Genomic DNA, 27,228 nt, shown 5'->3' on the forward strand with positions numbered 1-27,228 from the left:
AGTCTATTTCCCAAAATGTCGAAATGTACGTAATCATATATCATTATTTATGATTACTGCTATGTTATGCTGTGTAAACACACAGTTGCTTTATAGGAGTTATAACTGTTGACAAATACATTAAGAAACACTTAAAAATAAACATTTAATTCCGGTTACTACTACACCTTATGGTGTTTTTTAATAAGTGCTTATATACTCATTGCAAATGCTAAATGGGTGGATTGAAGTGTTATACAGCAAATAAGAGAATAAGAGGAGGGATAAACCTACATTTTAATGATCAAAGACATAATTTAATTAAAATGGAAAGTGACTTGAAACTTTCAGATAGGAACTGAAATGTTGGATTTGTGTGAAAATCAAAGGCTGTTTGTTGAGAAGGACACTTGCGCCTAAGGCAATGGGAGTGATACTGTACTGTATTTGAATCCAGGGTAATTGTATGGTAATTAATTATCCTGGGTGGCATATAAAACTGATCTCTGCAGCAAAAAAATAAAATAAAAAAACAAATTTATAAAAGACACACTTTATTTCAAGTATGCACTTACAAAAGTTACAGTAAAACATCTCCATAACAATCCTCTTAAGCCTTTTCACACAACAGGATTCTTTGCACAAGTAACATTTAGCTCAACATTATTTATTTTTACTGTACAAAATTCCAGTAACACTTCATTGAGGGGGAAAAAAAGCTCTCAGTGACTGTTCAGGCACACAATCTGGAGGAGTGGACACTGTTAAGAGCTCCTGACTCTCCGCTGAGTTAATCCAGTGGTCCCGACTTATCAGTCCATAAATATCAGACTGGAATGATACAAAACGGGAGACTTCCAGCTTTTAAAATAAAAACAATCTCTTGGTAACGTCGTTCAAGTGGCAGTCAGATACAAAACATCATGTGTGTCAAACGTCCACAGATACACTTGTGTCTTTTGTGCAGAAAAATGTTTGGATTCACAGTTCTGGAGTGGCAAAGACCAAAATATACAGTCACTATTAGAAACTATGATAAATACTGAAACTCTCCTCCAATACGAACACGGCCCACTGTTATACCATAGTGTTGCTCTCGCCAATTTTATCCACCACCTGAAAGAGAGTAAGAGATCCAGAGTTAGTTTTTAAGACTCCTACTGCAAACACAATTTAAAGCTTTTCTGTGAGACCAAAACATTTTACCTGATGAAACCTATTAATAAACTGATTGACTGTGTGTGAGACTACAAGAACTTTGTAGTAACTGTTATCTAGTTTTTCATACCCAGTTTCACCTCCAGTGAAAACCATGTATCTCCCATGCATTTGGTGAATCTGAATTCGAATACTTCCGATAAACTGAACTATATTTATCTTAACTATTTTAAACCCCCTTGGTTTAGCTGGAAAATGCATCGTCACAAAGCTGAAAACAGGGCTGTTTTTCTGAGCTCATGAAAGGTTGACTTTTTGGAGATACGTGGTTCTCACAGGACAGCGATGCTACAAACATATGATAGACCGTGATGCATTGCTGTAGATTAAACTACACAACAGTATATAAAGTAGTTAAAATTAGCTCAGCCTTAAACATCTACAGCAGTAAAATGCAACCTTCACATTAATGCAACAGAAATATGAATCCTGAAACATCAGATTTAATAGTGAAACACTGACAGGGAACAGTTTACTGCACTGTGAGTTCTTTTACTTTAAGTAAGGTTTTGAATGCAGGACTTTTACTTGTAGTGAAATATTTTCACAGTGTGGTATTAGTGCTAGGATCTGACTACTTCTTCCACCACTGGGAACAGATGATATCGTGGGCTGAAAGTCTTTGGAAACCACTGAGAAGGACGTTTTCCCTGAAGACGCAATGAGGTTTTTACATGAAAACACAAAAAAAGCACTAGATTTGTAAAATGTCTGGTGTGCTGAATAACAGTATACAGTATAGTACACCACATACACCAGAGTCCTGCATTAAGGGAATTATGTTCTGATAACGGATCCTGGACACTGACAGTCTTCTTAAATTTACAAAGGTCTCACACAGGCGACTCTAAGTGAGGAATCCCATGAGAACAACAGAGACAATAGAAAGACTTCCTATCAACATTTGAACCTAATTTTTCAACATGTTGTAAAAGACCATACAGGTTGACAAAATAATCTCAATTTCTAGCTTCTTCCACAGCTTTCAACTGTGTCTCACAGTCTTCATCAGCAAATGGACTTCACTGCATACTCCATCTGGTTTTGCTGAAAGCTCCGGAGAAAGATTATTTTGTCAAAATATTATTACCAAGGTCAAGAACAAACTTCCATCCTTTCTCATACAGGTATTTTTGCCTGTTTAAGCAGTTCAACTAAAAACGATGTTTACTTTGCAGCACTGTTTACCATTTTCAGAAGCTTATTGATTGTTTTTAAAATGACTTCCTACTTTCCTGTCAGACATTGCTTTTAGTTTGTCAGTACAGTATGAAAATCTAATTGCAGGGACTTGAAACTTGCTTGAGATCGGTGATCTATCACAGTAAACATTTAATCACCTTTATTAACTTATATGTTTTTGTCAATGTTACATTAACGCTGCATGTAATGCAGCTGCAAGCAGGCACTGTCTCCCCTGTTGGTGCGTTTAAGTCCTCGGACAACTGAGACTTGAGAGTCGGCTGAAATCTTTTTAATAAAAAAATAAATAGAGCTGCAACGATTAGTGGATTGATCAAGCAAAAATGCCAAACAAATTCCCTAGTTCCAGCGTCTCAAATGTAAGGATTTGATGCTTTTTTTGTCATATATGAAAGTAAACTGAATATCTTTGGATTCTGGACATTTGGTCGAATTAAACAAGATATATATCAGTACATTTCCTCAGGCATTATAGTGGCATTTTTCACTATTTTCTGACATTTTATAGACCAAACGATACATTGAGAAAATAACTGGCAGATTAATCGATAATGAAAATAATCGCTAGTTGCAGTCAGTAGTGAAAGAAGTATTCAGATCTAAAAAGTTTACTTGATGTTGCATAAGGTCACCAATATTGATCAATAAACAAAGTTCACAGATGGATAATTGCCTATAATCACTAGAGCATTTTGCATGGTGATCCTGCAATTTACCTGATACATCCTGAGCTTACTAGCAGCCTAAAAATCTCAGAGGTTCTTTATTTGTACTCCATCTTTACTGTCTTGTGTTCTGAAATTAGGCTTCTCTGATTAGATAGTACAAAACACGGCTCTTGGACACATGGAAAGTAGCCAAAGGGATGGATGGTTGAAGAATTTTTTGAGTCATATCTGATCACAGAGTCAGAGTTTCTAAATGTTAAACAGAGGTGCTTCAGTCCTCTTCCTGTTGTGGGCATGTAAGGAAAGAAAATATTCCTGTCCAATAATTTATTTTAAGGAGAACTCACAATTTAACCAAGCAACGTTAGATGTGAAATGATTGCACAGACTAGCGTAAAGTCACTATGGTTGTCGTTCTTTTCTTCTTTGACAGCTGGGCAAACTCCTTCTGCTGAGGAAGATCATGTGATTCGACGGAAAGCTCCAGAACAGCTACTGAATGGAGCTTGTGGTGATTAAAGAACAGTTTTGACAGCCTAATATGATGAAATAAAAGGATTATTATTTATTTCAAGATTATTAAACTAACTGTTTTATCATACTCACAAAATTACTATTTTTGTAGAAAACTTGTTGGGAAAAGGAAAACCAATTTTTGGCTACTTGGTCCTGGTTAAAAGTTTACTTGATGTTGCATAAAGTCACAGATTGAGATCAATAAACAAAGGTCACAGATTGATTATTGCATATAATGACTAGAGGATTGATAAAAGCAGTGGTGGAAGAAGTACTCAGATGTTTTACTTAAGTAGCAAATACCACAGTGTAAAAATACTCTGTTACAAGTAAAAGTCCTGCATTCAAAAGTAAAAGTACTAAAGTACTGGCCTCAAAATATACTTAAAGTACCAAAAGTAAAAGTACTCATTGTGCTGAATGGCCCGTTTCAGAATCATATATATTGTATTACTGGATTATAATTATTAATGCATTAATGTGTTCATCACTTTGATGTTGCAGCTGGTAAAGGTGGAGCTGATTTGCTGGGTTGCTTAACCTATAATAACACATCATAATTTATCTAAATCTGCAAAGTAACTAAAACTGTCAAATAAATGTCATGGGAGTAAAAAGTACAATATTTGCCTTGTAGTGGAGTAGAAGTATAAAGTAGCATGAAATGGAAATACTCAAGTACAAGCACCTCAAAATTGTACTTAAGTACAGCGCTTGAGTAAATGTACTGAGTTACTGTCCAAATTCATCTTTAATTACTGTTTGTCTTGGCGCCCTAACGTTTCGTCAGCAGCTTGTAAATGCAGTTTGAGTTTTGAGTTTTTCAGGATCTAACATCCTAAATCTAGGATGTTGTTGCAGCTTTTGATACGAACCAGAATTCACCAAAACAGAAGTTTAAAAAGTCCCTTTTTAACATTAACACGTAGCATAATGGGGACAGGAAAAAAGGTGCCTAAATATTCTTTCTGATGAATTAGCCGTCTCCAATAATTTAAAGGGGCATGCAATTCGCGTTTTGCAATTCATTGGCGGTCATGAAATACTTACCGTACTGATCCCTGGTAGGCCGAGCAAAGACCCGAGAACAGGTACACGTCTGATGAAGCCTACTGCCACCGGGAAGAATCCTCTGTTAAAGAGAGAGAGAGAGAGAGAGAGAGCCGGGTGAGACCAAAGCATTCACATTAATTCAGGATAATGATGACAAAGACATGGTTTTCTTTCTGTTGGAGCTGACCTGAATAAGAGGAAGAAACCGTAGATCTCCAGAACGACTCCAATGATCGGCCAGCCGATCAGAACCACTAACACTCCTCCCAGGAAGAAGCTGGTGGCTTTTACTTTGTGTTTCTGGAAGAAGAACCTGAACGTTCGCTCCAGGCCGATGACGAAGGACAAGCCCGAGACAAACAGAATCTGCACAAAGACACACAATGTGACATCTGTCAGGTCATATGAGGGAGATGTCTGACTGTCACACACTGTGGTAATAGTGTTATTGATCCACTCACATTTCCAATGGCAAGGAGAGCTTTATCAAAAAACAGCATCATCCCAAAGAAGAGGAAAAACACTCCGAACCCTGTCAGCCCCATCCCAATTTCTGTAGATTTTAAGAAACAAAAACGGTTGTTATTACGGCCACGTGGAAACATCACATGTTGTCAGGTAACTGAGCAGCTGCAGACACTAACAGGGTACAACAACATAGACAGAAAGAACAAAAATAAGACGGCAAACTGGAGTTACTTAAACACCCAAACCGTAAAATATCAGAGTGCATGGATGAATGTATTAAAACAAACGGATTATAGTATGTATGAGGACTGCAAATTAGAAGTCTCCATTCAGCTTAATGAGGAAAAAAACTATATGAAATAAGAGCCGGACCACATCAGTAAAAACAACTTTAATATTCAGTATATGGGTGAGACGATATACATGTTGCCATACTGTTCATACATATACATAGCCTTACTTTAATTATCTCTGGCTGTATCAGGTCATTGTGGGCAATGTTGCAAATCACTGAGTAGAGCTGCTTAATGACAGTATTGGATTTTTTAAAATGATCTTTGCATCTATCAAGTACCTTGATCTGTAAGGTGTTTAATTTGCAGGATTAGCCCAAAAAAACAGACATTCCTGTGTCTCAAATGATTTTCCAGAAAATGTGATTTATCACGGTATAACACTATATTACAATATAAAATCACATAAACTGTGATAGAGGATTTTATCCATATTGCTAACTCTTAATTCTGTGTATGTGCAAACTAGTGCTGAAACAACCGGCCAATTAATCAATTCTCAATTAATATTTTTCCATCAATTAATCGTTAGAGTCATTTGATGAAAATCGGATCATAAGACTTGCTAACGTTTCCATATTTGCGATTACTATAAATAGAATACTTCTGTATATTTTATACAAACCATTTGTAATGCTTTTTTGCTTTTGCTCTGTAACATTTAGAGACTAAATGATGAACCAATTAATTGGTTTTAAAAACTTCTGATTTAGTTAATTGATAGTTACTAATATTTTAATAAAGTATTAATCGATAAAATAAAACCAACCACTGGTTGATACCATGAATGCATATTAAGAAAGAAAGAAATGAGTTATTTCCAAAACATCCAGTTATTTCTTCTTTTTTTTTTTACTTCACAGAGACGTGCAGCTACGTGACGTAACGATGCTCTCAGCCAATGGCGTTTGAGCTGCTAACCTCATCCATTCAGCTAAACTGGGTTTTACGCAGAAACACTAGAAAGACAAAGAACAGCGGAGAAACATTATCCGGTCTTACTTTGTGAATCCGTGAGGGAAATCATTTTGGCGACAGCTGGAGAATTTATCAAATCACACAAAGCTCGTAACGACTCAAACCTGCTGCTTTCGCCGTTGGCGCTAACTGATACCACAGTAGCAGCGACGAAGGCAAAGCTAGCGGCTTGTTACGCGACGTCTTCCGGAGCCACGCATGCACGTATTCCGCCAAAGATCGTCTATATATGCAGATGTTGGTACAACCTTCAGTTATTTTTCTGACAGCTAAACAGTTGCCTGTTACTTTGCTGGTTTAGATCATTTACAAAAGCTACAAAACATATTTGTTTATAAAATATGATGCACTGTTATAGAATAACATATATTTTGCTGAACATTGGGGCTACAACTTTAATTTCATTGTGCAGCCCTGTGTTGTAGAAAGACTAATAAATATACCTTGAACCTTGAATATGTCTGTATTACACTTAATTTTGAATGCCGAACTTTTTTGAGTACCTTTATATTATGATATTGCCATTTTTACTTACTGTAAGTCAAAGATTTGATCACTTCTTCCATCACTGGTCATAACTACAGATTGTTTCATTATTTGCTATATGAAAACCAACCCCATTAGAAAACTGCTGCCGGAGACTGCTCACTGTTAAAGGATGTTAGTCAGACCAACAAAATTTCACATTAAATCAAAATCTGGGGAAATGTTGACAAATTCTCTAATTAATATAGAATGTATTGCTGCCATTAATTTCAATAACACACAAGTAAAACTGGTGTGTTTTCCAAATATATGCATGCAGTTGGCCACAGTCCCAACAGTGAAATCACAGCAGAGGTTTCTGCATCCAGTCGGGGGTTGGCACCATGCATGTGTTGTGCAGAGAGGACTGGATGTCGGACACCAATCATTACTACAATCATATAAAAAATCTACACATAGTAACGTCTGAGATCTTTCCCAGACTAGAGGTTGTCAACAGTCAACCGTTAACAGATGTAAATTGAACAACATTGTATACCTTTAAAAACACTGTGATATATAGGATGGCATAATATAACTTTCATGCATTTGCTATCCCACTTATTCCATTCAGGGTTACAGGGGGATCTATAATTTAACATGTGTAATTAAAATATCTCAGTAAACGTACTCAATAAACAAAAAACTCTGCTGGAAAACATTGCCGAGTAAAACCTGCAACTTTCTCAAATCTGGAACATGGACGGATTGATTGATGATTGATAAACCAAAAAAAAAAAAAAAAAAAACTGTTAACCACTAAACCTGTTTCTTGGGACAGGCTTCTGGTGCTCATACGGACCCAAATATGTCCATGTCAGTGTTTATTCACATTACAAGTATGAATGAATGGAGTATTTATGTTTGACAGTTGACAGAAAACCCTGCTGTGACAACATTTGGGAGGGACAAGAACTGCAACATGCTTGGGAGGTATAGTCCATAATGAGCAGTGTGGAGCTATTTTCCTGCTCTATCCGCTTGTGTGTTGTTTCTGGTACCCAGAGATTCGGGCAGAGTGAGAGCTCTTCACATTTTTTTATGAAACTACTGATCTGCGCATGCACGTTCGAACATTTCTGCACGTCACGACTGCGCAGCGTTTGCGCTTTTACCTCATTCATTTAAACTATCTGTTCGTTATTTTTCACACATTTCACTAATATTGACTCCTACTACTGTTGGCCAGACAATATATGTATTTAATTTGTAATGTTGTCTTAAATACAGAGAACGTTAAGGACACTGCGTACCTTTTTTCCCCCGGTTGTCAGAACTACAACTCCCATGAGCCCATGTGACAAGGAAGAGTGAGACTTCAGATTCAGACGTGTTCAACAGGAAACAGGAGTTTGTGTGGAAGCAGAAGACCTCCTATAAAACATAAACCGCTGCTTATTAGCAAAAATGCACCGATTAGAAATCTGTTTTATTAAGTGACACATTTTCCACCGAGTTTGTATAAACAAGAAACCAACATGGGTACAGGTTTTGCCATTGTTCTTGTCTTTGTCGGATGCTGTAGCAATGTGGTGTCTCTGGAGCTGCTTGTAAGGTCAGTGACAAACTTAGACTGTTAATGAACTCATGTCGACTTTACTACACAAAAGTTTTCACAGCTGCAGCTAATTTCGGTTTTAACTTCCTACACGAGTATGTGTTACTCTGGAGAGCTACATCAGCATGTTGTCAGAGGTGGAAAGTAACTATTTAGGTAATACCTGTTATTAAGTAGCTTTTTCATGTTCTTGTACTTGTGTATACTGTTCATGAAGTGCTCTAAACTGATTGTGTGAAGGCAGTCACTCAGTAGCCTACAGTTAACCTGTGATACAAACAGCAGGGCGATCCATTTAAGTTTGCTTCCTCCTAATGTTTTACTCACCCTGACATCATTATGATCCTTTCCCAGGTTCTCCCATACTAGAGAACTTAATTCATCCCAAAAGTCATTTTTGTGGCCTAGATGTTTAATATACTTGTGAAATAAATATATACATAGTATAAATATACTGTATGTATGTATAGTAAAGTAAAACTCGTACTTCATAAATTCATACTTAAATAGAATAAGTAAAAGTAGAAAACAACTGAAGGTGCAACACATTAATGAAAGTATTTTATTGGATCTTCCTGGGGGTCCACACATTAAAAGATGTCCAAATAAAACATTAATATAATAATGAAAGAGCAAGGTTCAAAAGAAAAAAATGTAAAATTGATAAAACAAAGCAGCCGATCTTAATACAACATAACCAAATCAATAACAAGAACACCAAACTATCAACAATATCAATAAATGGTTCAAATCATCCCATGTCATTTAAACAAAATAAAGGCGATGAGTGTGCCAAACAAGCACAAACAGATGACAACTAATAATTACAACAGTACAGATGCATAAAATGTCCACCACAGTCTCCTAAAGTCCAAGATGATGCCTTCAAATGTCTTGTTTTGTCCGACCAACAGTCCAAAACACAAAGACTTTACTAACATTTAAGACAAAGAAAAGCAGGAAACTGAGAAGCTGAAGCCAGAAAATGTTGCACTATGAAACATGTCAAACAATATCAAAACTACCCAACAATAACATCTTCTTGAGTAATATATAAGTAACATCCCGGTACGCTTTATATATCAGATATCACAACAACCTTCAGACCTTCTATTTAGATTTGTTTACATATGAAAAATCATTTGGTGTTAATTGTCCGTAGTTTATCTGGGGCAGCTTCATGATTCGAAATGTAACTGAGGAACAAGCAGCGAGTATCCACATGAGAGAAATCTGAGACCGTAAATGTTTCATTTAGAAAACAACGCTAAGTTTTGTGATTTGTAATATTTAAAAATACCACAATAGTCACATTACAATCAATGAGAGACTAGATGATAAATAAGTATAAACATATTTCCCCTCGCCTAGTCATAGTCAGCTGTGTCGTTTTAAACTATTTTTAAACGCTTTACTCTTAAATCTGGATGTTTTCTTCCCTGGTTTCAGTCTCATCTCTTGTTTTTTTTCTTCAGAGAGTTTCCAGGATGTGGCAACATAGTCACCTTCACTCAGTTCCTCTTCATCGCGTTAGAAGGTTTCATCTTTGAAACAAACTTTGGAAGGAAGAAACCAGCGATCCCTGTAAGGTAAAAATAAAAAAACATTGATGGGGTTTGAACTTCCTGCTGCAGGAAAGATGTGGAACGGACACTAAAACAAACCTGTTGTTTTTTTTCTCCAGAAACTATGTGATCATGGTGACCATGTTCTTCACAGTCAGTGTGATCAACAACTACGCTCTCAACTTCAACATCGCCATGCCGTTACACATGATCTTCAGATCAGTAAGAATCGTCGTTTGTCTGCTTTTCACATAATTGCATAACCTCCATCCATCACCTCCACCTCAGTCTGTGGTCGACCTGCTGTCTTATTTGTTTGCAGGGATCGCTAATCGCTAACATGATCCTGGGAATAATCATCCTGAAGAAAAGGTATACCTGCTTCCTCTGACGTCTGACAGCAATAATACTTCAGACCTTGTCTAGATAAAGTCTGCAGGTTAAAAGCATCACAGTACATCAATATGCAGTTTGATTGCAGTGTCTCGCCTTCTCCCCCTGCAGGTATTCAGCCAGTAAATATCTGTCTATAGCTTTAGTTTCAGCTGGTATCTTCATCTGCACCATCATGTCTGCCAAGCAAGTGGTGAGTCCTCTGCAGAACACGTTGCACTAAAATGCAATATAACAATGCTTGTTTTTATTTACTTATTAAGCGTCTTTTGTGACGTGTCTGTTTTTCTATGCAGTAATTCCTTCAATCCAAGACGATGCACACTCCTGAAATACACATGTATTTTGTCATTTTCTTTCTGCAGAATGTGGCCAATGAAGGATCAGAAGAGCAAGGTTTCAATGCCTTCATGCACTGGCTTATAGGTGAGTTTGAGGTGCCAAACTCTTAATATTCAACAATACTCTGAAATTTGATAGTCAGGTAAACACAGTGGTCAAATCTGCCTTCTTCCAGCTCAGAATCATATCCGAGATCAGGATGCTCTTAGATTTAGAAAAAGTCGTCCACGCTCTAATGTCCTCACGACTCGACTACTGTAACTCCCTATATTTTGGTATCAACCCGGCCTCTATTCGCCGCTTACAACTACACAGAATGCTGTGGCCAGACTCTTATGCAGACATAAAAAAGGGAACATATTCCAGCCATACTAGCATCTTTGCACTGGCTCCCCGTTCGGTATTGAGTCCCCTACAAAATTCTTCTGTTTGTATTCAAAGCCCTGAATGCTCTAGCCCTGAGCTACATTTCAGAGCTTCTATCCCCATACAGTACAGCTAGGCCCCTCAGATCTACAGATCAAGGACTGCTGACCATCCCACGTACTCGTCGCAAACTTTTCGGTGACATGGCCTTCTCAGCAGCGATATCAGATTTTCACTACACGATTATCATGGCCAAAAGAATTCACGATATCGATATTATCGCGATATCTATAGTTATAGTTATAGTTTGCTAGCGAAAAGCTAGCTAGTTACTGCGTCTTCTTCTTTTTTATGTTTTATGGCGGGTGGCAACCAGCAATAAGGTGCATTAATGCCACCTAATATGACAAAATGAGAACGTAAAGAATCATTAATCGTTAATCATTTCATCTATAAAATGTCAGAAAATTGTGAAAATGTCCATCATAAATTTCCACAGTCCGAGCTGATGTCGTCAAATTGCTGGTTTTTTCCAAACAACAGTCCAAAACTCAAACATATTCAATTTGCAGTCACAATAAAGAGAGAAAAGCAGCTAATCTGCACATTAAAGAAGCTGGAACCGGAGAATGTTTGTCATTTTTGCTTGATAAATGACTTAAAAGATTAAAAACGTTGCGCCGATTGACTAAAAGAGTATCAACTAATCGTTTCAGCTCTAATTTGGAAGCACCTCTTTCGATGGTAGATAGAAAACTAGAGATTCATAAAACAGATTTTTTGTTGTTGTTGATTTCTGTCCATTCAGGTATTGCCATGTTGACCTTTGCTCTGCTGATGTCTGCGAGGATGGGTATTTTCCAGGAGACGCTGTACAAGCAGTATGGAAAACACTCCAAGGAGGCTCTCTTCTATAATGTGAGTTTCCTTTCTGCTCCGACATGCACGACACTCCCAAAAGATTCAAAGTTAGACTCTGTTTGTCTCTCTTGTCTCTTTATAGCACTGCCTGCCTCTGCCGGGCTTCCTGCTTCTCTCCACAAACATCTACAACCACTGTGTCTACTTCAGTCAGAGCAGTGAGTCTCATCGATTCGTTCTGGAAGTCGTTGTGGGGGGAAAGTTTACGTTTTGAACCGTTACTCACAGATTTTGTTTCTCAGCTCCTGTAGTTGTTCCCGGGGTTGGACTGACTGTGCCGATCATGTGGATCTACCTGCTGGTCAACGTCATCACACAGTATCCTGTCACTAAGGGTTTATCTCACTGGCTTGTATTTATCACAAGTCACAATAGGAAAATAGGAAGAAAAGACAAATTTCTGCTACAAAAATGTATTTTTTGTCACGTTTCTCTAATTTAGAGCTTTTTTTCCTTGTGAACTCCGGTATCATATTGACATGACAGTTAGCCCTAATCACTGCTTTTTATAATATATAAAATCACAAATAATTCGTTATCATTTGGAGTCAGTGTACAACATTTTAGTTATTTATTGTCTATATTGCGCCGTCCTAGTACTCGCTGAAGAGTAAATCTGTTCGTTCATTACAAAGACAAACACAAACCATCATAACAACGTGAAGAAATCAACATACCTGCAAATATGCCACTAACATCAGAATCAGAATCAGCTTTATTGGCCAAGTATGTGCGCACATACAAGGAATCTGACTCCGGTTTTAAGTTGCTCTCACTGTTACACACAGAACAATTTACAGGAAGGTAGAAAAAGACATACAGCTAAAAACAAGGACAACAAAGCTGAACAAAGACAGGTAGAAAATAAATATAGAACTATTATGTATAGTAGTAGGTGAAACGATAGGTGTGTATTTAAATATATATTTAAAAAAGCAACAATGACCAACAACATACAATGTCTATATACGAGTCATGTGTTTCTGTACATTGTAAACAAATACAAATAGTGCAAAGGAATAAACATTGAATGTAATTCATTACTTTATATACATGAAATATACAGTAATGGCATGTATACATGTCTAAATACACGTGCAGGATTTATATTTGACAATGGTGGATGATATGTACATGTTATTATATTATTATTTTAAAGTGTAAATATATAACTACTGGCTCTCCAGGAATTTAAGTTTAGTTTAAATTCCAGGGTTTTTTCCATTTTCTCACGCTCTTGTTGCAGACTTTAACCAGTTTTTTTCCAGGTATGTGTGCATCCGTGGTGTGTTCATTCTGACCACAGAGTGCGCCTCGCTGACGGTCACTCTGGTGGTGACCCTGAGAAAGTTCCTCAGCCTCATCATCTCCATCATTTACTTCCAAAACCCCTTCACCACCTGGCACTGGGTGGGCACGGCCGTGGTCTTCCTGGGCACTCTGCTGTACACGGAGGTGTGGAGCAGCGTGCGGGCGGCTCTGCGTGGCCCCGACGTCAAGGAGAAGAAGGCAGAGTGAAGAAAAAGAAGGGACTGGTGGTCGAATAGAAAAAACAGCCACTGTGTTGGACTTGGAGATTGTTTGTGGTCGACTGTCCTGCAGCGATTTTATGCAGTTATGTCATTTTGTTTTCATACTTTACACATCATACAGTAGGCCGTAATAGACCCCTCTCACACAAACACACAGCGGTTTAAAGGATAAGGCTGTTGATATTATCTATTTTCATTATTGTACATAAATCCCAGGAAACAGTCTGTTAGTGCATATCAATACTTTAAGACCTCCCAACCCTCTCTGTGTCACTCAGGATAAAGGACTTTTATTCCTGTTGAATCTTTAAAGCAGCTATTTATTAACAATGGATCACATACAGACTACTTAAATGTGGAAGGTGTCACTCGTAGTGATGAACTTACAGAGAATTATCACCTGACTCTGCAGTTCCTCGCAGCTTTACGGAGCTGTGAGTTTCAGCTCATTTTTTAGCTTCAACTTTACTGTTTTGGTTCAGTCTCACCGCTTTTATAGCGTCGTTTTTGGCCCCACTGTACACTACCTGCTCAGCAACAGCAGACAGACAACGTTAACGCCTAGCTGGTGAACATAGTGGAGACTTTAGCAGCTGAAGAGACAGATATTTCCTTCAGGAGTTGGTGGAGACCAAAAACGGAGTTAAAAGAAAGTGAATATTGGACTCGCATTCATCAGGTTGCCACAAACACGACTATATGAATGATAATGTTGCTCCGTAACTGCTGGATGTGTAAATAAGCAACTGTTTGCTAACAGTTTCACCATATAAACTTAAAAGGTGATGTCTAGAGCTGCAGCAATTAGTCGATTAGTTGATCGAAAGCAAATGAATCGGCCAAATTAATTTGATAATCAATTAATCGTTAAAGTCATTTTTTTAAGCAAAAATCACAAAGATTTGATGGTTTCAGGTTCTCAAATGGGAGAATTTGCAGCTTTTTTAATAGTAAATTTAATATTTTTGGGCTTTGGATGGTTGGTCGGACAAAACAAGACATTTGATGATGTCACCTTGTGCTCTAGGATAATGAAAAGAATCGTTAGTTGCAGCCTTACTGTAGATATGTCAGTGTTGTGTTCACAGCTTGTTTCTTGTGGCCAAAAAAAACAACTTAAAAACTGGTCTCAAATATGTAATAACATTTTTTAAGAAGGTTAAATAATTTCTTAAAACAGCTGGAAACTGTTTTTTTAGCAAGTGTTACTCAAACAGGAGTGAATAGTGCATGTTTTGGGGACTATTTTCAGCTGCAGATTAATACACTATTCATCCTAGCGACTTGAACGTGTGACTCAGTGATGTGTTTTTAATAGTTTTTGGACAACAATGAAATTCTTTGGCACAGAGGAATGAGGAATATCAGGCTTTGATCAATTCATTGTTGGTTTTGGTCTTTAAATGGGATTTGTTGATAATAAAAATATAGATAGAAAATATAGAGCATCACCAGCCCTGTTCTTTCCCATTAGTACCTCATAAGCATCCACAGATGCAAAATCATGGTGCAACTTTCTTTTGTCTGTAATGTTTGAATATTTATTTTCTAAAAGTGCTAATTTACTCCATATTGGTATTGATGCTAACGTTCATCCAGTAGGTTTACACTGAACACAGTGATGTATTATTTAGTTACAGACTGTTTGAATATACAGAGGGATAATTTATGGAGATGCTGTAGTGGCTGTAATTGTTTTCTCATGTGTCAAATTGTCTCAGGTGTACTGGACCAGTATGTTGTCAACAGGAAACATTACCTGTACAATAAATCTTTACACTCCCTGCCCACTGAAATTAAAATGACAACCTGGCTACAAACAATGATTATAAGAGTCTCTGTAGCTCTCAAATAATTTATCATAACAAGAAGTGCATGTTTAAAAAGTAGAAGTTTTTCGTTTCATACATTTTTTTTAAGCAGGGACACAATGTTCCCTCACACTTCACTGACTTTAAAGGCCAGTCGACCAATCCAGAGAGGCGTTGTTCAGCTCCAGCCAATAGCAGCTGCTGTTGTTGACACAGCGGTGGGAAGGGGCAGCTTGTTACAGCTGTTACGAGTCGGTTTCACTGAGGACACTAATCCACGTTGTGAGATTAAAGATCTTAAGTAACCACGCAGAGCTGATAGTAGCTGCGGCTGCAGGCGTGGATGGGGGGAAACAGCCCGAGTCACTTCTCTCATGAGGATGGTGAAGGAGGCGGAGGAGTTACTTTTGTGAAGGGCATTCGGGTGAGTGAAAGCTCTGGGAGACTTTGCATGAATTTGAGCTGAGAGTAAAATATTCAAACAAAAGGTTTAGTGCGCACTGTTTTCTAGAGATGCAGTCGCTGCAGAGTGTGCACGAGTGTTCATTGAAACTTACTAATTCTGTGAGTTGTAAATCAGAAGAATTGATCTCGCCCCCATGTTTGTTGTCACTCTCCAGCTCTGGTGTTGGTGCAACATATAGAGAGAAAATGGTCGGTTGTCACATGGACCAAACAAATACTTTTGAGAGAAAATAAACATTCTGCTTAAATAATTTATTAGATCATGAATATAACTGCAGGTAAGTACAGTTGTGTAAATCCTAAGACTAAAACTATTAAAGATTAAAGTCTGTGAAAGAACTTTTAACCAGTGGTGGAAAGTAACTAAGTACATTTACTGAAGTACTGTACAAATTTGAGGTACTTGTACTTGACTTGAGTATTTCCATTTCATGCTACTTCTACTCCGATACTTAGGACAATATTGTACTTTATACTCCGATACACTTACTTGATATCTTTTGTTACTATTACTTGCAGATTTAGATTATTAATACAAAACTAATACATTTTTACTTTAAATTTTTACTTAAGTAAAACTGAGTACTTCTTCTACCACTGCTTTTATCAATCCTCTAGTCATTATATGCAATAATCAATCTGTGACCTTTGTTTATTGATCTCAATCTGTGACTTTATGCAACATCAAGTAAACTTTTAACCAGGACCAAGTAGCCAAAAATTGGTTTTCCTTTTCCCAACAAGTTTTCTACAAAAATAGTAGTAAAATAGTAATTTTGTCAGTATGATAAAACAGTTTGTTTAATACCACAAGCTCCATTCAGTAGCTGTTCTGGAGCTTTCCGTCGAATCACATGATCTTCCTCAGCAGAAGGAGTTTGCCCAGCTGTCAAAGAATCGTAGGTGTTCAAGCTTTTAGGGCTCCTCGTCCATGCTTGCTTAAAAGTTGAGGTTGAAAGATAGTTGTTCATGAACTGGCTGGTTTCAAAGGTTCAAGAATTACCTTTCAATCTAAAAAATGTTTTCTTGTAGTTGTGAAAACATTTTGACTTCAACTCAGTACTAAGTGTTGAGAGCAGATCACACAATGATCGATACTAGATCGCAGGGAGGGGAAGCTTGTTGGGTCGAGATCATGAAATAATTGAAAAGTGACGGTGAGAAAAGACTTGAAGATGTGCAGAGAATTCATCAAAAAAGAACGACAACCATAGTGACTTTACGCTAGTCTGTGCAATCATTTCACATCTAACGTTGCTTGGTTAAATTGTGAGTTCTCCTTAAAATAAATTATTGGACAGGAATATTTTCTTTCCTTACATGCCCACAACAGGAAGAGGACTGAAGCACCTCTGTTTAACATTTAGAAACTCTGACTTGTGATCAGATATGACTCAAAAAATTCTTCAACCATCCATCCCTTTGGCTACTTTCCATGTGTCCAAGAGCCGTGTTTTGTACTATCTAATCAGAGAAGCCTAATTTCAGAACACAAGACAGTAAAGATGGAGTACAAATAAAGAACCTCTGAGATTTTTAGGCTGCTAGTAAGCTCAGGATGTATTGGTCTGTCGGTCTTTCTTTCTTGGCTTTTCAAAAATAAATATTTATGGGTTCAAGGGGCTGGAACCCTATTTAGTTTGTGCTCTTATTATTATTTATTTATTTATTTATTTGTGCCTTTTATGCCTCGGATCAAATTGCCTCTAGCTGGAATGAGCTAGAAACATGAAACTTGGCCCAATAACTGGAAATGATGTGCATGTGCTTCCACAGAAATATGAGCCCAATCACCCACATGGTGGTGCTGTAATTATGGCCCAAAAATGCAACTTTGGAGAGGCCACGCCCCTCACACTGTAATCAATGTGCTCTACAAAAAGGCCTCTTGGACCACTAAAGTCCACCTAACTAGATTTTCTGCCATTTTGAATTTTTTGAAAAACAAATATTTGACATCTCCTCCTAAATCATAGGTCCGATTGCTACCAAATTTTCGGTGGATCATCACTGGACGAAGCTTATCAAAAGTTGTATAAACCTTGTTGAAATCTTTATTTAGTTTTCAAGATATTGACCAATGAACTACAAAAGGGGCGTGGCTCAGCACATAAACTGTCAACAACTGTTGGGCTAGTCATCACAAAACTTACAGGATATGTCCACGGAAGAACCTGAAACATGCCCTGAAAGTTTCATTCAAATCGACAGCTAGGGGGCGCTGCAAGGGCAAAAAATGTGTGTGGCAAAACGCAAATCAGACTATGAATCAGAAATAGTTTGTTTTCTTCATTCTGTTTGTGAAAATGCAAAAAACAGAGATTTCATTGCTTTTTTTCATGTCTAGGCCACATTTGACCAGGTCCAGATCAACGGTCTGCGTTGGCTTGAACCCTGGAATTGCCGCTTGCAGCTATATTTTTATCCTTTTATGCTTATTAGCTTCATTCTCAACAGAACAAAAACTACAAGGAAGCAACATTGCTTGTGATGTGCTGTTTGGGTGGGTGAAATTTGAAATTCCTACACTTGGATAGTTCTTGTTTCTGAACAGTCAGAGCTGAAAAAGTGAGCCAGAAATCTCTGAAAGAAAGGTCTTAATTGAGTGGTTTGCACTATACTGATCAATCATTGGTCCTGCTGTGGCAGTAAAATCATACTAACTGCTCCTTTATTCTTCTTGACTTAAAGCCCTCCTCAGTAAAACAAACCAACCACACAGATCATTCTAACCCGCAGAAGTATTAGTCTTCTCGTTTTGTGTGAGGGTTCATGTCTTGTCTTGTGAAAATGTTTTACTGTAGTTGTTGTGGATTTCAATAACTGTGCTACTGCAGGGCAAATTTATCTCTGGGATAATAAAGTGTAGCATTATACTTATTAGCAGTGGTGGAAGAAGTAGTCAGATCCTTTACTTAAGTAATAATACCACGCTGTGAAAATACTCCACTACAAGTAAACGTCCTGCATTCAAAACCTTACTTAAGTTAAAGTATGTTTAATGTACTTAAAGTATCAAAAGTAAAAATACTCATGGTGCAGTAAAATGTTCCCGGTCAGTGTTTTACTATTAGATCTGATGTTTCTGGATTAATATGTAAAAAGCCCTGTTTTCAGCTTTGTGACGATGCATTTTCCAGATAAACCAAGGGGGCCTTTAAATGGTTTATTTAGTAGGTGAATTGTCTCCACCCATGAAGGATCACCCTTCAATTTATCAGAAAAATTTAAATAAAAACTCATCAAATTTGAAGCTACATGGTTTTCACTGGACAGGAAGTAATCTGTAATTGTAATCTGAAAAGTAATTAGTAACTAAAGCTGTCAGATAAACATAAAAAGTACAATATTTGCCTCTGAGATGTAGTCATGAAGTAGAAGTATAAAGTTGCATAAAATGGAAATATGCACGTAAAGTACAAGTAGGCATACCTCGAATTACAGTACTTGAGAAATTCCACCAGTGCTTATTAGTATAAATGTTACAACCTCAAGAGAGGCTCATTCTGAAGAGTTCAATAATATATTTCAAACAGAGTCAAATAATAGAGAAAACCCCATTTTTAAATAAGACTCCAAATATGTACCAACAAAAAGAAACAAAGGAGAGGAAGACGCCCAGACCAACCACATAATGTGCTAATGTCATAAGAAAGTAGAAACTGAAGTGGACAGAAACAAAGCTGCGAAAACAGGACTTCTGGATCTGTTACCCGTTACATCTCAGGCTGCTGCTGCCGAGGCCAGAAGGTGCGAAAGAGAACAAATGCACTTGAAAGGAAAACACATTCGAATGAGAAGAAATGCTAATTATGCTCATATTAACTATTTCTGTTATTTCAGCTGTCGGACAAAGTCATCAACCGGATGAGACAGTCTCCAAAGGTCCTCGGTCCTCGGCTCTCACAGAATGGAAGTCCTCCTCCACCCACTCCAGTTCCCGCCCCCTCTGGCGAACACTTAATACCTCTTCTGACACCTCCTCCATTCATCCCCCCTCCACCTCCTCCTCAGGAGGCCCCCTCCAAACCTCCATCAGTGGCACCTCCTGTAAAACTCATCCCTCCTCCTCCTGTTAAGTTTCATTCCCTTCCCCCGCCTCCACCTGCAGAGCCAAAAACTCCACCTCTAACCGACCCTGTTGTCTCAGCCCCTCTTCCACCTCCACCTCCTCCTCTTCAGGAAGCCCCATCCACGCCTCCGTCAGTGGAACCTCCTCCTCCTGTAAAGTTTCACTCCCTTCCTCCTACCTCTCTGGAGCCTGCAGCCCCACCAAAAACTCCACCTGTGACTGACCTTGTTGTCTCAGCCCCGCCTCCACCTCTGTCTACACCTTCTCCACAAGTAGAATCACCTGTGGAGCTTGAATCTCCTCCTCCTGCCCCACCTGCTGTAGTGGAGCCAGTAGTCCTACCTCCTGTTGAATCCTTTATCCCACCTCATGTAGAGCCAGAAACCCTGTCTACACCACTGATAGCTGAACTCATCGTTGAACCTGTTGTCTTACCTCCACCTGTGGAGTCCTCTACAGCAGCTGTAGCTCCACCTGAACCTCTAGTTTCATCTCTGCCCTCTGAACTTGTGAAACCAACAACTGCAACTACTATTGAAGCTGCTGCTGTAGTTCCCTCTGTTGAACCTCTTGAATCTGTTGTCCTGTTGGCGCCACTAGTGGAAACGATGCAGCCTCCACCCACTGTTGAATCTACACCAGTTGAACCAATAATCCCACCCTGTCCTGGTGAAGCAGTAGTTTTACCTCGGCAAGTGGAGCCCACTCTTGTTGAGCCTGTAGTCCCACCTGCTGCAGTTGAAGAAGTGCCTCCAATCGTGGCTCCAGCTGTGAATGCACCACCTCCATGTGAACCGGTTCCACCTCCACCTTCTCCAGAGGCTGTGGCAGCACCCTCTCCTGCTCCAGAGCTCACATTTGAAGAGCCCTCCCCGCCCTGTCACTGTGTGGAGCTGGCCGTCGTGCCAACTGATGCACCTGTAAGTGAACCCCTCGTAGAGCCTCTAGCACCACCTCCACCTGATCCAGCTCCACCTGCTGAGGAGCCAACCATGACCACGTCTTTGCCCCCTGTTATTGAGGATGAAGAACCTGCTGTCACCTCAGTGCCACAACCTGCAGCAGGTGAACAGATCACCATGATGTGGATGTTCATGATTATAGCAACAGTTTGAAATAAATCAACTGAAGTTCTTGTGCTTCTTTCACAAATGTAATATGTTTACATGCAGCTTTGCCCGTTCCTCCTGATGTGGTGGAGGAAGAGTTGAGGCAGCAGATCAAAGAGGAGATGCAGAGGAGTCTGGAGGAGGAGATCAGCCAGAAGAGGCAGGAGCTGCAGCGACAGTAAGAACAAATTACTGTGAAAGGTTTACTTAGTTTTTGTCATTTGTCATTATGTGTGTGTGGGAAGATTTTTGTGTCCTGTCCTTTTGTCTGATAAGATAAAATAAATAAAGATAAACCGTAGATCTTTTTTTCAACCTGAAGTAAATGTTTGTGCCTGAGATGCACAGTATACACAGTAAAGCTGAAACGATTAGTAATTTAAGCAATTAGTCGATTTAAATATTTAAGCAAACGTGCCAAAAATGTACTGGTTCAGACTTCTCAAATGTGGATATAATGCAGATTTTAACTTTAACTTTAACTTGATCTGCGTGTGCACATGTGAAGGCTGGAGGAGATGAGGGCTCGAGCTCAAGCAGAGGCCAAAGCAGCAGCTGAGGCACAGGTGGAGGAGCAGGTGAAGAAGACGCTGGAGGTGGAGAAGGCGGCGTACATGGAGAACCTGACAGACTCTATTATGAAAGAGCGAACGAAGACAGAAGATGAGAGGCTCATGGTGCAGTTTTATGTAAGCACAAGAAAACATGCATGATCTGTAAATGTGTCAGGATCTGTCTCGTAAATGTGAAATTCTTTCCTCCTCTTAATGTCTGTTTCTTTCTTGCCCTCTTGTTTCAGTGGATGGAGATGAAGGTAAGATGGCTGCTGCACAGCTGTTTTTCTTTAATGATGAGACAAAAAGATAAGAAAACAAGTCATTTACAACCGTGTGGAAATTTCATATCGCCGTCTACAAAATATGAAACAATAAAATGTAGTATTGGCGTGAATGTATTGGTTTTAAAGGTGTGATGATGCCATTATAAACATTTTAAACCCACACAGGCTCATCAACTGGAGGAAAGGGAGAAAGATTTGAAGAAACGAGAAGCTCTCTACAAGGAACATGTCGCAAAACTTGAAGCAAAGGTGAGCAACATTTTAAGTATTTATTTTATTATTTATTTATTTTTATTATAATATTTATGACTCAATGAGTCAAGCAATACTCAGTTAAAGTTTTGAAAGAAACATCCTTTGGTGTTTCACTGTATTAAGTTTAAAGCAGCTTTTATCAATGTTTTTATACTAACAATGTATCAAATGACAATGTGAAAATGGTCGCTCATAGTGATGAACCCACAAAGAATTATCAGCTGAATCTGCAGCTCTCCTTGTCTTTATGGAGCTTTATTGTGAGTTTCAGCTAATTGTATATCTGTCCGGCCCACAACTTTTACTGTTTTGGTTCACTCTCACCGCTCTCATAGTGTTGTTTTAGTGCGCATGCGCCAGCCTGCATGATGCCTGTTGCCGTAGCTCCGTTTCGTCGTCTTACTTTTTCCAACTTTTAGTTTTCCTTTTTCTTCCAAACTTGAGTAACTTGTGTGTAAGTATAATTTAAACTACGCTCTTTATGAAAATGAGATTATTTAGTACTTTTTTTTTTGCCATGGAGCTTCTTCTCTTGCTACTCGGTCAGGGCACGCTGCAGATCAGCTGTTTGGCCGCATTGTTTACACCAGGGAACGGCTGATCGCGCTGAAGCCGAGCGGCATGGCGCCCAGGACAAACGATGTCCCCACTGAGATCTGGAGGAGGACACACCGAGGATGCAGAGGTGGAACGAAGAGGCGAGGGAAGAGAGAGGGGTGCAGACAAAAGAGACTTAAGAACAAGAGATTTAAGCCGTGTCTGCCTTCTCTCATCATGGGCAACGTGAGATCGCTGGCAAATAAAATGGACGAGCTAACGGCGCTAGCCCGGAGTCAGACGGAGTTCCATGAGTGTAGTTTGATGTGCTTCTCAGAGACATGGCTACACCAGGACTCTCTGGCGGTGGTGTCAGAGAGGAGGATGCTGGCCAAACTACATGCCATCTTGGACAGTGTCTCCCACCCACTCCATGACGTGCTGGTCAAACAAAGTAGTACCTTCAGCGAAAGACTCATCCCCCCCTAAAAAGTACCACAGAGCGCCACAGGAAGTCATTCCTGCCTGTGGCCATCAAACTCTTTAACTCCTCCCTCTAAGGTTTAGTCTATATGACCCTAGGCCATTAACTGGACATTGATCATTAACATCACTGCAATACTTGACATAATTGTGCAATATTCTGTGTAATACTCCTGTGCAATATTTTAGTTTAAAATTCCCTATTTATTGATATTGATATTACTCATACCTCTGTTACTGCTGTGCAATATCCACTGTCTCATTATAATCTTAATAAGCTACACTTAACTTGACAGTTCATGCACTATTACCTTATACTGTATTATTATCATCAACCGGTAAACCCACTTGGTACTTCACACTTATTTTATTTTATACTTATACCCACTTGGTACTTAATTTATTTTCTGACCTCTATTATTATAGTGTATTATATTTTTTGCTAATACTTCTATTCCTGTGTGCACTGACGTAAAGGCGAGCTGCTGTAACAAAAGAGTTTCCCCTCATGGATAAATACAGTATTTCTGGTTCTGATTTGTTTTCAGTGGAAAAAGCTCTGCAAACCCACTGTACACTACCTGCTCAGCACCAAACAGCAGACAGACACAGTTAGTAACTAGCTGGTGAACAGAGTGGAGCATTTAGCAGCTGAAGAGCTAAATATTTCCCTCAGAGACGAAAAACAGAGCTAAAAGAGTGAATATTGGACATACATTCATCAGGTGGCCTGAAACACGACTCCAAATAAATGATAATGTTGCTCCATAACTGCTGAATTTGTAAATAAGCAACTATTTGCTATTAAGTTTGTCACTTCAAAAGTGATGATATGTCAATGTCGTGTTCACAACTTATTTCTGCTGCCCCCAAGTGGCCAGAAAATCAGTTATTGCAGGTTTAAAGTGAGAATATGAAAATTTACTGAATAGTGAAAAAATTATAACAGTAGTGGCAATGCGTGAGAATTACAGGGTAATGGTAAATGTTTAAACATAATGTAATAGTAGCACAAGAAAAGAAGAGTCATGAAGTCATCTAAAGTTAGCTAACATTAGCCACTGTAAGCTACTGGTCATACCAGACCAAGGAAGACTATAGCAGCAAAACTCCTGAGTGTACTGAACTGAGCAAGTGCGTGTTATTGCTTATGAATTCAACTCATCCTTTGTAAGAGGAAGAATGAATTCAAATGTTCTTCTTCTTCTGATTGATGCACAGAAGTATGTGGCTTTTGTGTTCTGCCCATTTCAAACCAGTGACAAGAGCTCAGACAAAACACAAATCTCTCTGAGAATAACCAAAACTGTTCAAACAGATTTTGTGTTCATGTAGAGCCCCATCGCTCATAGTAAGAAGGTGATTGAGATGTGTTTCCAAGGCCTTAAAGTAATGTTTGTGATCACGAAGGGGCAGTGAGACTAAACAAACTCTCAGATATACAGTACTATCAGATTGTCACAGAGCAAAATGATCTTTAACACTCTGTGCAAGTAACGCCCCTCAGTATTCCTTTTACAAATGACAGCTTGATTGTATGATGCAGCTGTGATATTTGACCTTGATGGTAACGTTTGGTGTTTTTACCACTGTGACAGTGTACCGAGTTTTACAAAGTGACTACTGAGAGCTTCCAGAAGGGCAAAGAGGAGACTCACAACCGTTTTGCGTAAGTAAATGCATAAATGCAATAATTATCTGCAATCTAACATACAGACTTTTTTTACACTTCATGGGGTTAAGTAAGTAAGGTTACAGAGTGCACTGACACATGGTACAAGGACAAAATGACTTTAATTGGCTAGTTTGAATGTTTCACATATTTGTTGGTATTAACTACCAAACCAACATGTTGGATGTTTGCACGTCTGTGGTTTTTCTCTCTCTCAGGCGTTTTGATATCCAGCCAGTGTGTGGCGACTTGCAGAGTCAGATTTTAAAATGCTACAAGGAGAACACAGGAAAAACTCTGTCCTGCTCGAGTATTGCCTCGGCCTACATGCAGTGTGTGGACAACGCCCAGAAGGTGCGACTCGAGAGAGCGATATCTATCTATCTATCTGTCTGTCTCTTATCTGTCTTTCTCCACCGTCACTCTTCACTACCCGTCACTAATTTTGAGTTATTGTTGGTAGCATTTTAACCCATTTCTCTCCTCCGCCTACAGAATAAGTTGAGCACTCGAGGTTAATATGGACCACTTGATGAGGACGACGACATCTGATAGCAAAGAAAAGTTGATGGATAGAATTCAACAAACAAGATGAGTTACAGGAGAAACAACTCCAGCCTTTACATGCATCTGGAAGAAGTGCCATGTACCCCCAGACTTGACTTGTCTGATGTACCAGGCCAGTGGTCTGGTCTGGTATTCGCGTCACAAACATTAGCAGTGCTTGGTCTTTAGCTTGGCTGCCATGTTTGCAACCTCTCTGGTTCTTGGGATCATCTTTAAAACCAATTGTCCCACTACAATAACAGATGGATCATATAATTTTAAGTGCTTGTCTTTGTAAATGAGGTAAAACACAACAAAGGAGCAGAAGATTTAAGTGGTTTTCATTTTGACAGCAGTGTGAATTCAATTCAGTATTTGTATGAGATACTGTGTGTGCCTTGAAGTTTTGAAAGCTAATTATCAAACGGCAGATGCATGGATTGGATGCAAGAATTGTTTGAGCGTGAGTGTGAAGTAACAAAGACCTGTACATGATTTCGGTTATTGTACTGTACATAGGTTAATTCTGATGCATGCAAAAAAATTAAATCAGTCTCAATAAACTTTGTTGTGGCTTTTATATTTTGCAGTTTGAGAAAATATTGGCAGAAGTTTGCTGCCCTCTGGTGGATGCAGATTAAGTGAAAGAGCACAATTTATTATAAAGTCTTTTTATTAGAGGGAGTTTTTATGAGAGGATTTTAAACACGTCTTTGTGTCATTGAAGTTCCGAGGAAATCCTCCATGGATTCCCTCCATCGCCCACCAACCTATGGATGAGATTAGAGCTTGCTCACCCTCTTGGCAGCTGAAGATTAAAAGCCGTCTTCAGTTCAGTGTCTCCAACACAAAGATTTATTTCTAATTATCAATCTTAAACAGCAAGTCTTCAACTGTTTACAGCGGCTGCAGAAAGCCGAAATATAAAGCAGCTTATACAAACTCTGGTGAAGATCAGCCTGTATTTAAAGATTATAGTAAAAATAAACTTTTACTCCTACTTACAAACTTAGGAATAAAAAGTATTCATCAAATTGCTTACAACTTAAAATGTCTCGTAAATTTGAGAAATCTCCAGAGGTCTCTTAAGTTGCTTAAGAGACCCAGATGGCTGCATTACAGAAGTGACTGTACAAAATATCATTAGTCATGATGAATAATTGTAGTGTTGGCTTTCTATTTGCATTTCATTTCAATATCTGCCAGGAGGTCTCTCTTTTTGCTTTCGTAATATTATGACTTTCTGGTGTATCTCGTCTAACAGCTGCAGAATTTCTCTCCTGCTTGGTTTTCTTTTTGTTTCAATTGCAGTCCGTTTCCTATTATTTAGTCCACATTTATTAATCCCTTAATTTATATATAATAAATATATTACATGAATGTAGGGAGAACGTGGATTTAAAAAAAAATTCTGTGTACGTGGTCTTCCTGGTCTGAACATACATGTGACTGATCACTTGAGAGTTGCGTGACAGACTGTGTGTCACTAAGTTCAACAGCATCAAACGGGACACTGACAACAACGTCACCAGGAGACAGCCCTCCACCTGCAGCTACAGGCTGCTGCTCATTTTCCTTCCTCATCTGTCATTCACTAAAGGAAGGACGGTATTCCCTCACTTATTCATCATTCTTCAAACAGCTGGCTGAGTTCAGTGACTGGTCTCCTTCTAGTTTGCTTGTAGATAAGATTCTTGTCAGCAGCGCTACAAAAATAGGAATATTTAGCCAACTGAGGTGCTCTGTGTGTCTCAATAAGTGGTAGAAGAAGTATTCCCATGTGTAAGCAGCAATTACAAAATTCATTCAAAGTGTGACTTAAGCAAAAATAGAGAAATATTGGAAACAAAATTAAGCAA

The 27,228-nt window shown here is 38.7% G+C and overlaps 3 protein-coding genes across 5 annotated transcripts; 2 read left to right on the forward strand and 1 right to left on the reverse strand.

Annotated features, from left to right (window-relative positions):
• Positions 1-516: 516 nt before the first annotated feature.
• Positions 517-6,586, reverse strand: golt1bb (golgi transport 1Bb). Its single transcript, XM_044193065.1, has 5 exons — positions 6,401-6,586; positions 5,099-5,190; positions 4,825-5,003; positions 4,635-4,716; positions 517-1,095 (listed from the first exon to the last, which is right to left on the reverse strand). The coding sequence occupies exons 1-5, from the start codon at positions 6,423-6,425 to the stop codon at positions 1,057-1,059; spliced, it is 417 nt and encodes a 138-aa protein (XP_044049000.1). The 5' UTR covers positions 6,426-6,586; the 3' UTR covers positions 517-1,056.
• A 1,591-nt stretch (positions 6,587-8,177) lies between these two features.
• slc35b4 (solute carrier family 35 member B4) lies at positions 8,178-15,404 on the forward strand. The gene is made up of 10 exons (XM_044193064.1): positions 8,178-8,456; positions 9,935-10,048; positions 10,144-10,246; positions 10,347-10,396; positions 10,529-10,610; positions 10,783-10,843; positions 11,934-12,043; positions 12,129-12,204; positions 12,289-12,364; positions 13,315-15,404. Exons 1-10 carry the CDS (start codon positions 8,380-8,382, stop codon positions 13,562-13,564), a joined length of 999 nt encoding a protein of 332 aa, XP_044048999.1. The 5' UTR covers positions 8,178-8,379; the 3' UTR covers positions 13,565-15,404.
• A 182-nt stretch (positions 15,405-15,586) lies between these two features.
• chchd3b (coiled-coil-helix-coiled-coil-helix domain containing 3b) lies at positions 15,587-25,932 on the forward strand. 3 transcript variants are annotated; one of them, XM_044193054.1, is made up of 9 exons: positions 15,588-15,813; positions 19,698-20,991; positions 21,099-21,213; positions 21,544-21,724; positions 21,835-21,849; positions 22,042-22,125; positions 24,750-24,820; positions 25,042-25,177; positions 25,319-25,932. In XM_044193054.1, exons 1-9 carry the CDS (start codon positions 15,733-15,735, stop codon positions 25,340-25,342), a joined length of 2,001 nt encoding a protein of 666 aa, XP_044048989.1. In that variant the 5' UTR covers positions 15,588-15,732; the 3' UTR covers positions 25,343-25,932. The 3 variants fall into 3 exon arrangements, with proteins under 3 accessions (XP_044048990.1, XP_044048989.1, XP_044048991.1); XM_044193056.1 differs by lacking the exon at positions 15,588-15,813 and adding an exon at positions 19,441-19,604; XM_044193055.1 differs by lacking the exon at positions 21,835-21,849 and having other exon boundaries at positions 15,587-15,813.
• The last annotated feature ends 1,296 nt before the right edge of the window (positions 25,933-27,228 follow it).

This window comes from Siniperca chuatsi, linkage group LG4 (genome assembly GCF_020085105.1).
Source record: "Siniperca chuatsi isolate FFG_IHB_CAS linkage group LG4, ASM2008510v1, whole genome shotgun sequence".
NCBI lineage: Eukaryota > Metazoa > Chordata > Actinopteri > Centrarchiformes > Sinipercidae > Siniperca > Siniperca chuatsi.